General features: G+C 41.2%; 1 protein-coding gene across 1 annotated transcript in view; it reads right to left on the minus strand.

The window, feature by feature from the left end:
* Positions 1-3,528: 3,528 nt before the first annotated feature.
* The window catches only part of TMEM27 (transmembrane protein 27), a 19,739-nt gene continuing 10,476 nt past the window's right edge, over positions 3,529-12,791 (minus strand). Inside the window, exons 4-6 of the mRNA XM_010180402.1 lie at positions 9,951-10,067; positions 6,970-7,164; positions 3,529-3,973 (exon numbers count right to left, since the gene is read on the minus strand). Of these exons, the coding sequence (XP_010178704.1) occupies positions 3,817-3,973; positions 6,970-7,164; positions 9,951-10,067 (469 nt within the window). The 3' untranslated portion in view covers positions 3,529-3,816. The remainder of the gene's footprint in view (positions 3,974-6,969; positions 7,165-9,950; positions 10,068-12,791) is intronic.

Consider the following 12,791-nt stretch of genomic DNA (forward strand, 5'->3'; position numbering starts at 1 on the left):
TGCAAAAGAAAGGTGCCCTTCAAGAAGGCAGAGCCAGGAAAGTATTCTCCATGAAGGTCAGCATGATAGAAGCAAATGTCATACCTGGACAAACACGTAGGAGCTTATAGTCTGCAAGAGGCCCAGGAAGTCATCACACCAGCAGAGCCTCGGGGGAATATTGGGTCCAGTCGTGAGTACCAAGTTTCAAGGTGGTCTCATAGGGAGGTGCTTGGAGTAGAGTACCACAGACAGACTCTCTCAAGAATTTGTACACTGTCCTGGAAAAGAAGAGGCAAATGCTGATGTGACAGGAAAAGCTTCAGTCTGGTTTTCTCCAACACAGAGTAAGCATCAGCTTGCAGGACGGAGTGGTCACCTTTCCTTAAAGCAAGAGGCAGAATGGCTTGAGTAAGGACTTTAACATTGGCCTGCAGTTCGCAATTTTCCCTAAATAAATACTGATAATCAAGGATTACTAATTTCATTTACAAAACCAGTCTGTGGTTAATTCAATGCTGAAGGTTGCGCACAGCAAACAGTTGCGTCATGACCAATGCGGTCTTTAATTTATGGACGGCATCGCAGAGTTCCTGATGTTTCCTGGTGCTCCAGGCATGCAGCTGATGACTGACAGCGTAAACAATTTACTTACACATGATTTGGGCTCATTCTAGCCTAGACATCAATACTCTCTCTCAAGTAAGCTGAACAGAACTGTAATGTCCTTCCTGAAATGTCAACTTACTGGGGATGTGGAGCTTGCGATAAACATTGCAGATTTTCTTCAAACAGAACTTCTCTGGCTTTATTGCTTCATTTAATTGAATTTTCTTTTCTTCTTTCTTTTCTCAAATGCAGCTTTTGAAAATGAAACAGTTCAGTCTCGGGCACACCACTTTCCTTTGTCGAAATTCATTGGCACAGCACAAACGTAGAAAGCAGAACCGACTCATTGTTTTTAGGAAGTAGTTTACACTAAAGTCTATATTGCTTGTTACTCACTTTCCTGTTTATTATCAGGTCGCTCATTGGCAGGTGGCTTAGAGGAAAAAAAAGCAAAAATTACAAAGTTACATAAAACATCCAGAGCAGATCCTCAAGGGATATAAATTGTTGTCGTACCATTCGCAGGCTCTGGAGGACAGGCTTTACCAAATCAAAGTGCTCTTTGTTTTCTAATACGATCCTGCTGCACAAAGAGACTAGAAAAGAGATTTATTTCTTCTGTAGCACGGTGCCCTTGATTAACCTAGTTTGTGGTACTTATTTCAGGGAGAAAGCTAATACCAACACTGACTTCAAAGTGTTGCTAAGTGTGATACCTGCCTGCTCATGTATCATTTGCTCCTCTCAAGCCATTTTCTGTCAGCAGAAAGGTAAGCAAGATATATGCTATGGGTAAATCCCAATACCATCATTAGCAGAAAATTATGCCAAACTGCTGTAAAGTAATTACACAGCTAAAAGGTGAGCTGGGAGGAAGTCAGTGATTAAGTACTTACCACCAGAGTCAACCCACATCACATAATGGTTTGTTCAGAGGCTTTCAATCTATTTTCAAATCGCTGGCCAGCTGCATGGGCTGAATTAAACCTTCACTCAGGCCCTGAAAAGTAGGCTCAGATATGCTTGGCCCTTTTTCATATCAAGTGAATTTTATTTCAGTATCATATAGTACAATACAGGATAACAGTAATTCTTAATCAGTAGCTTGAGGTTGCTCTTGCACCACCAAGCTATTCTCACCAAAATCTTTCAAGGGTTCTTGCAGAGGTGCTGCAGTTACAGCAATCCATTGTGGTCATACTGCAGCGTAGCCATCTGTCATACAAAAAATGTGAAAAGTGTGAAGGTTTAGAAATGATGGGATTTGAATTACCGCAATAAAACTCTGCCTGAGTGAAAGACCTTGGAGCAACAAATGAGGAAGCAATAATAACACTTGTACTCTATATCTTCCCTCCAAAGGATCTTAAACACAGGTAAGCTTAATCTTTGATGTTCCTGTGAGAAATACATCTCCATGTTGTGGATGGTAATTCTGAAGCACTGAGATACTATCACGAAACACTGACTTTATTAATCCTTTGCCAGAATGGAGCAGCACACCCTCTGGGACGTAGAGAAGATGCAGTCCTTTTCCAGAGGGACCCATCAGCAGGACATCAAAGACAACTGTGACAGTAAAGCCAAATGAGGCAAACGACTGGTGGGTTCCATAGCTTTATTTTGCATTTAGCCCTCCTCTCCCCCACCTCCCCTAACTTCAGGCTTCCGCACTCAGCTTCCTCCCTTTGCCCCACTGCTTCCCCTTCTCCTCCTCATTCCTCCCCTTCTGCTCATTCCATACCCAAGAGCCAGCACTGAGACAGCCAAAGGTGCTCGATACAGCCAAAATGCTGAAGGATTTGTACCCTGGGAGACAAGAAACCTTTGTACCGTTAGGACACTGGAGGGTCCTTTACAAGCAGCTTTTACCCTGTTGCTGTTGGTGAGGAGTCTGACGGAATAACCCTAATAAGAAAATGGGTTTTCTAATATTGCCAATGGTCAAATCCTGCCTCTGGTGATGTGGGCAGCTGTTTGGTGACTGCTGATACCGTATTTTGCTTCAACAGAGTTCCACTCCCTATGTGCAGTTAAACACATGTACAACTCCCCTTCACTGAGGCCCAGCTCTTTCTGAAATCAGTACGACTTTTATCACTGATTTAAATGGGAATGGGATTAGGACACAGATAGCATAGTCTGTTTGTATGACTGATTACTTCAAAGTAATCCAACAACACAGTTAAGGGGCTGGCACCGTTCAATGCCATCAGCTCCCAGCCACACAAATAGGAAGCAGAGGTCTGAATTTTCTCTGCCGATCTAACACCGCCTACAGGTTCTCGTTCAGGTCAGGTGCATCCAGCCCAGCAGCTGCTGTTCCAAGCACTGAGTCTTTTCTAAAGCTATCCAGCTGTCACATGAAGAGTTCAGCTGACCTTGGGTTTGCTATGCCTTGCAAATCTGCTCTAGTTTTATTATTAAAAAATGTAAGGAATATTGTTTTCGAAGAGCTGCAAAATGCCCTCACAGATTTAATGAGAGCTGGGCCACTAACCACGGACTGCACCTTTGGAAAATCTGCCCTTTGTTGCAACTTTCCATTTCAACAAATTTCAAACTTTTGCAACTTTTAATTTCCAGGTCATCTAATCTGTGACTTTGACTGTTAAGTGAAAAGCATTTTTAGTACCAGATCCTGTGTAGTCCTAAAGCTACAGATGGCCCAGCTGCTTTTAACCTGCTCTTACGGAGGCTATAAGAGCTTGCCTTTTTTAACTTGATAAATTAAAACTTTCATGCGCTGATCACTATTCCATCCAAAGACATACCGCACATCAGCAAACGGAAGTAATTTTACACAGAAACTTTTACATATGGCTTGAAAGAAAGCCCAGCAAGAATTGACAGTGATAGATGATCTCCCCAGTGACATTCGGGAATAATGCAGTTTCACATTTATAACAGGGAAAAACAAGCAATAGGCATATTTAAATAATCATTAAAATTAAGCGCCTGACACAAGGCAGGTTTCAACCCTGTTCTGCCACACATCTTCCGGAAATCTTTAATGGATATCATTTGAGGTCTTCTCACTTGCTTTGCTCATGAACAAGAGCCTTGTAATGGTAGTTCAAGTGTACGTGTTATCAGCAAAAGGTTTTCTCGAGGGAAATTAAGTGAAAGGACATTTTCTTGTCTTCATGTTTGACATTCAGGAGTAGTGACGAGATAAGGCAGGCACAGGAGTCTTTCAAAAAACCACCAGATAGCAAGGAGAGCATTTCATAAGGACGTGAACCGTTCATCATCTGCTGCAAAGACTCCATTAATGTGGCCTGCTTTTAAATCCAGCGTTTCGCAAGGAATCCCATTTTCTACTGTTACTGTCACTTCACCTTTCTCTTCTAAATTTTCTTGCTCTGTTGACTCTTTATTCTTTCTAAAAATAAGGAAGAGAAAATAATCTTATTCTGCTGACCTGCAACATTCCACCAAAATTCCACAGAGAGAAAAGTGCATATTTAGTCAGAAGTTTATAATATACCAGGCATAATCTGGTGCACCTCCTTGCTGTTGTAAATATACCGTGGGAGGCCCACAGGTTGGAAGTCCTGGTTTAGTGGTCTGAGGTCAGGATTAGGAATCAGAAAACCTAGACTAAACATGTTTGTAAATATGTTATAAATATTACTTCAGCTCCTTGTTCTGTAAAAAGCCTGGAGGGTGCAGACAGAAAAGTTGGTGCAAAATAAAAATGGAAAAAATCTCTTAACCTGTTCTTGCCTTATGTCATGAAGGGCTGCCCTAAACATCTAGTTTGACCCCATTACGTATGTCATAGATTTCACTCCGTCATGTGGACGAATTAAAACATACTTTTTAGAAACAGATCAGCTTTAGACCACAGCCTCCAATGATGGAGACTTGAGTGCCCTCACAATCCTTGATGATCTTCTCCCAGACTTTAGATACTCTTAATGCTGCAAATCTGCATTTTTAGTTCAAACTTAATTAACAGCTTCCTTCCTACCTACCCAGTATTTTATGCTTTTGTTTTCTAGATCAAACAATTGCACAGTTTTCACTTCTCCAGGCTCCTGTTCTCACCAAAAGTATATTAAATTTTCTCAGTGATGTGCAATGACAGGACAAGGGGCAATGGGAGCAAGTTGGAGCATAGGAGGTTCCATGTGAACATAAGGAAAAGCTTTTTCACTGTGAGGGTGACAGAGCACTGGAACAGGCTGCCCAGAGAGGTTGTGGAGTCTCCTTCTCTGGAGACATTCAAAACCCGCCTGGACACCTTCCTGTGTGACCTGGTCTAGGTGATCCTGCCCTGGCAGGGGGGTTGGACTGGATGATCTTTCGAGGTCCCTTCCAACCCCTACCACTCTGTGATTCTGTGAAATTAGTTGCTGAATAAAATTATCTAGAAATACAACCACAAGAATATGCAATACAGAAATATCAGTCAACGTGTCACGATGTTCCTTTAATTCCAGATTTATTCTGACCTTGAGATCTACTAGTTCATAGTTGAAAATTTTGCTGTACTTTACAGCCTGCGGCATCAGCAGTTTCAGAGGATAAGAAACTCAAAGGTCAGCTCCACTGCTTCTTCCTATCCCACAATATATACTGTAACAATCTGACTCAGGACAATCATGACAACTTGACTCAGTGTAACTGTTAATAACAGCGATATTAACAATAATAAAATTTGATTTGCCTTTGGGAAGATTCTTGGCATTACAGACTTGCTAAAAATAAATGGTAAGGGGATAGTAGTGGAAACCTCTGAACTCTGGCCTCTGTATCTGCTCTTGCAGTGATAAAATGAGTGTTCTTTAATACAAAAACTGTGGGAGCAGAACATAAAAGAAGATACTAAGGAGCAGATTTTAAAGAAATGAAAGGAGTAAGAGATGTGTGGAACTTGTTGCCATAGGAATTCAGAGAAGCTACGAGTTTCTATGAGTCAAAGGGGAGACCCAAAAAGTTAAGGGAAGAGAAAACATTATGGGTTACCCAATTCATGAAGACCTTCATGAAGAAGCTGCAAAGGCCCCCAGCTGCAAATTTGATGCTGGAAGAGTAACAGAGGGAGGTATTGTGTGCCCTTACTCTGTTTTCACTCTTGTCAAGGCAAATGCTTATGGCCTCTGCTGCAGATGGTATTTTGGGGTAAGTCAAGCCCTGCACAGACAGTGGAGGATGGTTCTGCCCTGGGTACATACCAAATCTATTACTGGAGACAGCGGTGTCCTATTGCTGTGATGACAGGAGAACAAACGTAAGACTGGGAGACAGTGTGTCTGACCCAGCTCACCATAGAGTCAAGGGCTACAATCACACAGAGCTTTTCAAGCTGCAGGCAGCTGCGGCTTGGAATTTTACATGTTGGCAGTGATGCACAGTGAAGACCTAATTCAGAAAATCTTCCAGTTCAGCAAATGACATGAGTCTAACTCATTAAGAAACTTCATTATAGGCCAATCATGTGCTCCCCTGCCACCCTGAGTATGAACAGCCTGAAGCACGTGGTTTTGGGCTTATCTGAACTGAGGTATTTAACTGGTACTATAAAGGCCAATAAAGACAAAATGCCAGATTTATGAGAAGTCAACACCATCCTTGGAGCCACATTTCCAACACAGCTTACTAGGCAACAGAGCTGCCATTATGTCAGTTCTGGACAGGTTTCCAAGAAAACTCACTACTGGACATGCTGAAGTCTTTGACAACCTGGTCACACACTTCAGCGTCTGAAAAAGAGATGAGCACTTTCAAAATTCTCTCTGATGTCTGGCTCTTCTTTTGAGAAGCCAAATACCCAAGACCATCCTTTTCACAGAATCACAGAATCACAGAACGTTAGGGATTGGAAGGGACCTCAAAAGATCATCTAGTCCAATCCCCCTGCCGGAGCAGGAACACCTAGATGAGGTTGCACAGGAAGGCGTCCAGGCGGGTTTTGAATGTCTCCAGAGAAGGAGACTTTTCAGCTCTCCAGTGTTTGCAACAGTAGATGGAAGAAACATAGACCTGGTTTACCTTCTCTCTCAATCTCTTGTCCCTGTCTGCAGATGCCACTTGCATAGTCTGTGAGAGGAGGCTCACTTAGGGCACATTAAACCTTGAGAAGAATGACAGCAAATGTCTTTGTAAAGCTATAATCTTTAGTTAGGTGGCCTCCAGGATCATATTCCTATACTCCCTATTTCCTCATTACACTCCAGCATTACTAAGGCATCTGTGCTTCCCAGCAAAAAATTTAAAACCCTTTCCTTGAAAGGGATGCATGGTTTATCTTTTAACTATGGACAGAGGGGAGCCAGAGCTATGATTTCCCTGAGGCTGATCCGAAAAGCAAAACCAGTCCAGCTGATGTAACTTGCCAGTATTCAGTTAAAACAAATGAAAAGCTAAGCTTACTTCTTGCGTTGCCGAATCCCTGCAACAACGAGGAAAACAATTCCAGCCACAATGAGACAAAGAACAACACCAAATATGATAAGCCAGACAGGCGTAGAGGGTTCAACAGGAGGTGACAAGGTTGAGGTTATCTTCAGGAACTGCAGTGTTTTGTCACTCAGTAGGAAGGCACTGTTGATTCTGTCCCGGCTCATCCTTTATAAAAACACAAACATCACAACTCTTTATAAAGGTATTTTATAAGTTAAAAGAGTAGAAGAAAAAAAGGAATTTTCATGTATGTGCTGCAAGTCTGTCATTGCTGAATTTGTTCCAGCATGACGTTGGTAGGATTACATCAACCTTCACTTTAACATAGATCCTATCAGTATGCCATAGACACCCACACACTTACAAGGTTTTGAACACCAGACTTTCCTATGTATTTATCTGAAAAACTGGGAAATACAGATGAGACCTGAAGTACAGTATTATTACTTGTTTCTAGTTTGGACCATATGCCGAAGACATAGCAGGTTGTAATCTGTCAGGGCAGCTCTCTTGTCTTGCTCATGCAGCATTCAAGATTAGCAAGGGAGTGGCACATCTACCCTGCAATGCTCAGAGGATTTACTTATCAGTGCCCCTTGGTTCCTCAACTTGAACCATCCTGCACGTTATGGGCAGGTACATCTGCTCTGGCTGCTGTAGATTTTCTTAGATCCATGAGGCACAGGATAGGATCTGGTCCAGAAGGATCCCTATTGCCAACATGTCCCACTTTCCTGCAGGATGCAGCTAAAGGGATTTGTACTTTGCACATTATTTCTATTGTGAGAAACTATGTCTGAGAAATACGTTTTTTCATATGAGCAGTACAACTGCTACCCTTTAATGGGTACCTTCACCCACAATAATTACTTCTAAGCATTTGCAGGTATTTCTTGATCTGAATCTAAGCAGCTTTAAAAGGCTTTACCAGTATCTTTCATCAGCTACTTCAAATTGTTAGACGTTTTTGAGAAAATGTATTACATATATTGGTATTCACAGATTCTTTTAGACTGCAGCTGTATGATTTATAATAGCTCTTTCTTGAAGACAATTCAATTTATTTACCATAGAGCAAGTATTTCCTAAGAACAGTTATATAGGAAATAGAGGTAAGATTTTGCAAATCTCTCTTCTTGGAAATCATAATGTTTGAATGTCCCTTAAACAGGAAGTTGTTAGCCTTAATGGAAAGCTAGCATTCCTGGAGAGAACTGAAAGCCATGGCATATTATAAGACTCATAAAATGGTAAGCCGTTCTTGATTTAGAAAAGATTTTCATCCTTGTTGATATAAAAGGATCATTGTGAACAGCTGAAATAAACATTGTTCACCCTCGTTTGGTGGCTGGAGTTACAGAATTATGTGCTGAAACACACACAAGTAACTACAGGTTCATTTTGTATTCGTATATGTATAAATGTATATTGTGTGTATTTATACAAGATCTTGGGACTCATACAGAGCTGTGAAAAGGTTTGCCTTCCTCTTTATTCTTAGTTTGTAGAGAACCTCATACAATAAAATCCTGGCCCTTGGGTACTGTTCTTATATGCTCCTGTAGTATGAAGAATTTGAATAATGATTTAGAATGGAAGCCTGCAATCAGAGGCAACTGAATAAAAAGTATTGTAGTTTTACAGACCGTTTTATTTCTTGTTTCTAAGTTAGGTAGGAATTAAAACTTTTCATAAATAGCATGTTCTTCTTTATCGGGTGACGGACAACAGTTGAAAAACAAACATACTATAATAGCATCCAATTTCTGTGGCAAACAGGGCACATAAAAGACTTAAATAAATCAGCTTATGCTACTGAACGTATCAAAGAATAACAGAAATGCAAAAACCCTGCATTCCAGCACTCTTACAGAGAGCTTCAGTGAATAAATAATCTGCTTCCTCCACTAATGCTATGAAGCCATTGTTTGGTGTCTCTGTAGGAAATAGTTTAATCTGCTCATAAGCTTAAAAGTTAATCTTTCCAAAAGAACGCATACTCATTCATCGGGAATTAGGCATTACACCTCCATAGAGATAACAGGAATTTTCAAGACAAAGTACAGAATGTCTAAAAACAAAGAGGTCTGTTTTCCACTTTGTGCTTGAGAAATGTACGTGAGTTATGCTGCTTGTGGGAGTCATCCCTATAAACCCCTTATGTAGGTCTGGGGGACCGCTGAAGTCAGATTACCTATGTTTTCTTTTTCCCTCTTCAGCTCCACACTCTTGCTTTTACTGGCTACGGAATGTGATAGCTAGTAGAAAGCAAACTGATCTGCACTGCATGGTACTTTGTAAAAGCAATGCTCAGCTACGATAGTGACTGGCATTCAATGAAGAGCTGGTATGAAAGGAATGCGAGCATAAAATGGTTTTAGCCAAGCTGGACACAGCCAGCACTGCTTATGAGGAGCTCACACAAGCTCTTCTCATGTGAAAGGTGACTTCTAAAGGAAGTCAGAAGAACTGTACTTGAGAAGCACTGAAAGGGAGTCTGTGGTCATTGGTCCAGGTGGAGATGCACAAGTAGCATGCACTGAAAGTTAAATTATATAAATCCCACTCACAAGTGTGCAATGCCATCATCTGAGAAAGAAGACTCTCTCGCTGGCAAATGTAGCGGCAGGATGAGAGCAGCATATGTGCCATGTACTGGACAGCAAATTACAGATGGGGCTCTGGAAAGGGACTAGATTTCAACTGAGGCTCCAGCATTGAGAGGTTCCTTCCAAAGTTATCATGTCATGGCTCATATGCTTTGCATTCTCTGGAACTCTTAAAAATCCTTCTAAGCTCACGTGCATGAAAGACTACTGACCCCTTGGTGTTTTAGCTACTTGGAGTTGTTTCTCCTTAAAGAGGCAGAGTGCTCATACATACAATGCCCAGAGGAAAAAAAGCTTCCCCAGTCAGCAAAGAAGAAAAGGCTGCAGAAGAGGTGACTGTACCTGATGGCTGCCTCTACCTCACTTCCAGGAACAGTTGTCACATTTTTGGAAGAATCTGTGACCACAAACCAAAATGACACCCGATCTGTCACATTGCAGAGCAGCACATTGGAAATTCTGTGGATGGTTAAAACAAAAATCATCATTACAGAAGCATGGAAGGAATTATTGAAGCATTTCATCTAGAGAGGGAAAAATTCTTACATTTTGAAAAGGTAACAGTTAAGGCCCAAGAAAGAAATATCACTCAGCAACTCCCATTTTCCGATCTGACTTTTGAAAATTTAAGCTTATTGAGACCAAACTTGAGTCTTCAAACAAATTTCTGAATCTATTACAAACTTGCCTGGTCTTGGGCATACGTTTATTGTAATCAAATGGAAAAACACATATTTGCATCTTAATCATCACAACTGTGACAAAGGCCATGTAATGGAGCAAAGGCATTGAAGAACTAAAAATTTAGTTTCCGAGAGCCAGGCATGAGAGATGCTCCACATGATTTTTGAGTGCAGTCCCTGTACACAATACATTTGTTGGAGGGAAGAATAATGAAATTAATGGTATTCTTTTTGACATCTTTCTGTCTTGAGTCAGGCACAAAGTGGAAGTAACAGGGTAAATTTTGACATTATACTAGCACAGGCCTATGCCCTTTAACTTATGCCATGATAAATACTTCACTTATCTATTTTAAAAGGAGATTGCTCAGCTTGATGTGAAGTGAATAATGGAAGGGCACAGACACACAGCTTCTCATGGCATACTATGTAAAAAGTGCGCAAAATGTCTTTTAAATGCCTTTTTTCAGATTCTTACAAATTTGTTTTCTACCACTAATATTAGTAAATGGTGAAACTGTCACTAGAAAAAAACGATAGAATTACATCACCGTGAGTATTTAAACTAAACAAGTGAAGGCTAATGAATTAGTATTATAATATCAACTAGTTTATTCACACAACTAAGAAACAAACCACGCAAACTCATGTAATATACAAGGATTGTATAAAGTGGCATTTATTACAGCATAGCAAGGAACATAGTATGTATCATAAAAGGACAGCCAAAGCCTTTATGAATTTGACAACAGATGGCTACAGAGATAAAAATGGAAAAATTATTTAGCTGTATATCATTAATAAAGAGCCCAACAAATTTGGCTCAGGATTCAGATTTCCTGGCCATGCCCAAGCAGCAAGGAGATATTCCAGAAGAACAGAACCAAGAGTTAGGATCATTGTTCCTTCCAAGGAGCAGCCTGGACTTGGTTCATCTTTGCACAAGGTCTACCTGGCCACAAGCACAACACAGCTGCTCTGTCTTGACAGACCGTGCTTGGGATGATCGATCAGATACTGCCTGTTGTTCTGGAGAAGGAAACCCTGCAGTGAGCCAGTAGAAAAGAATGCAGCCCCTCTTTTAATTAACTGCAGTGATGTTTATAATGCCCATTACTAACTACTATAATTGGTTGTAAGGTTTGGCTGTTCATCATCAAAATGGAAGTTTTAACATTTCCTGTGCTCTTTCTCAGGGTGGCAAACCCCCGGCTACAAGCAAGCTTCCCTGCCACAGAGCTCTGTTTTGTAGTGCCATCTGCTGGCTAATTATAAATACAATTAAATAAACTCTACAGTGGCCTGAGGAGCAGGAACCGTGAGATAGGAAGGAATGTAAGGGAGACAAAATTGTCGATGAATGTGTAGTCTCCACACAGAAAAGAATGAGTTCACTTTTAGGATACCATAGAATCATGGAATGGTTTGGGTTGGAAGGGTCCTTAAAGCTCATCTGGTTCAACCCTCCTGCCATGGGCAGGGACACCTCCCACCAGACCAGGTTGCCCAAAGCCCTGTCCAACCTGGCCTTGAACACTTCCAGGGAGGGGGCATCCACAACTTCCCTGGGCAACCTGTGCCAGTGTCTCACCTCCCTCATAGTAAAGAATTGCTTCCTAATATCTGGTCTAAATCTACCCTCTTCCAGTTTAAAGCCATTACCCTTCATCCTGTCGTTACCTGCCCTTGTAAAAAGTCTGTCCCAGCTTTCCTGTAGGACCCCTTCAGGTACTGGAAGGCCTCTATAAGGTCTCCCCGGAGTCTGCTCTTCTCCAGGCTGAACAGCCCCAACTCTCTCAGCCTGTCCCCATAATGGAGGTGCTTCAGCCCTCTGTCCTGCCTTTTAAGGCTGGACAGGCATTGACTTGATTAGAGTAATTCATTATGAGTATTTTGCAGAAAGATTTTACTCACTGCTGAAAGCTTATTTGGGTGATGCTTTGGGTGTCTTGGGTAGGGCAACCTTTCATTTTACAGAGAAGGTGTATATTTCATAGAGATACACAATAAAACGGAAAGCAATGATTTCTCAGAGCTAAAATACTAAGATGTTCACATCAGTTTGCTGGCAGCAGTCAAAGATGAAAGCAGATTCATTCGTCCCAAAACAAAAGCAAAGCACAAAATTTACAGGAGGGGGAAAAGAAGAGTCTACTTTTGGCTGGTGGTTGACAAACTCTTGCTGACTTCACAGAATATCTAAAATTGTGTCTGCAGAGAAAGCTTTCCATGAGGAGAATTTTTAACAGTAAGACCTAAAGCTTCATGTTACTGCAGTTCTCAAAGCTGGAATTTCTGCAACACAGTCAAAAAATGGTCCAGGTAGAAAAATCTGAGTTTGTGTTACCCTGTAGATGTTCTTGAAATCGGATGAGTGAGGAAAGTATGATCCCCAAAGAGAAAGGTAAATTTGGTAGATAAAGACTGGTAGAACACCCTGACTTTCTCACTCTCATTCAGGGACTCAAAGAGACTCTTGCAACTTGGGGTCTTCCCTACA

The sequence above is a fragment of the Mesitornis unicolor genome, unplaced genomic scaffold, assembly GCF_000695765.1.
Source record: "Mesitornis unicolor isolate BGI_N332 unplaced genomic scaffold, ASM69576v1 scaffold6793, whole genome shotgun sequence".
In the NCBI taxonomy this organism is placed as follows: Eukaryota; Metazoa; Chordata; class Aves; order Mesitornithiformes; family Mesitornithidae; genus Mesitornis; species Mesitornis unicolor.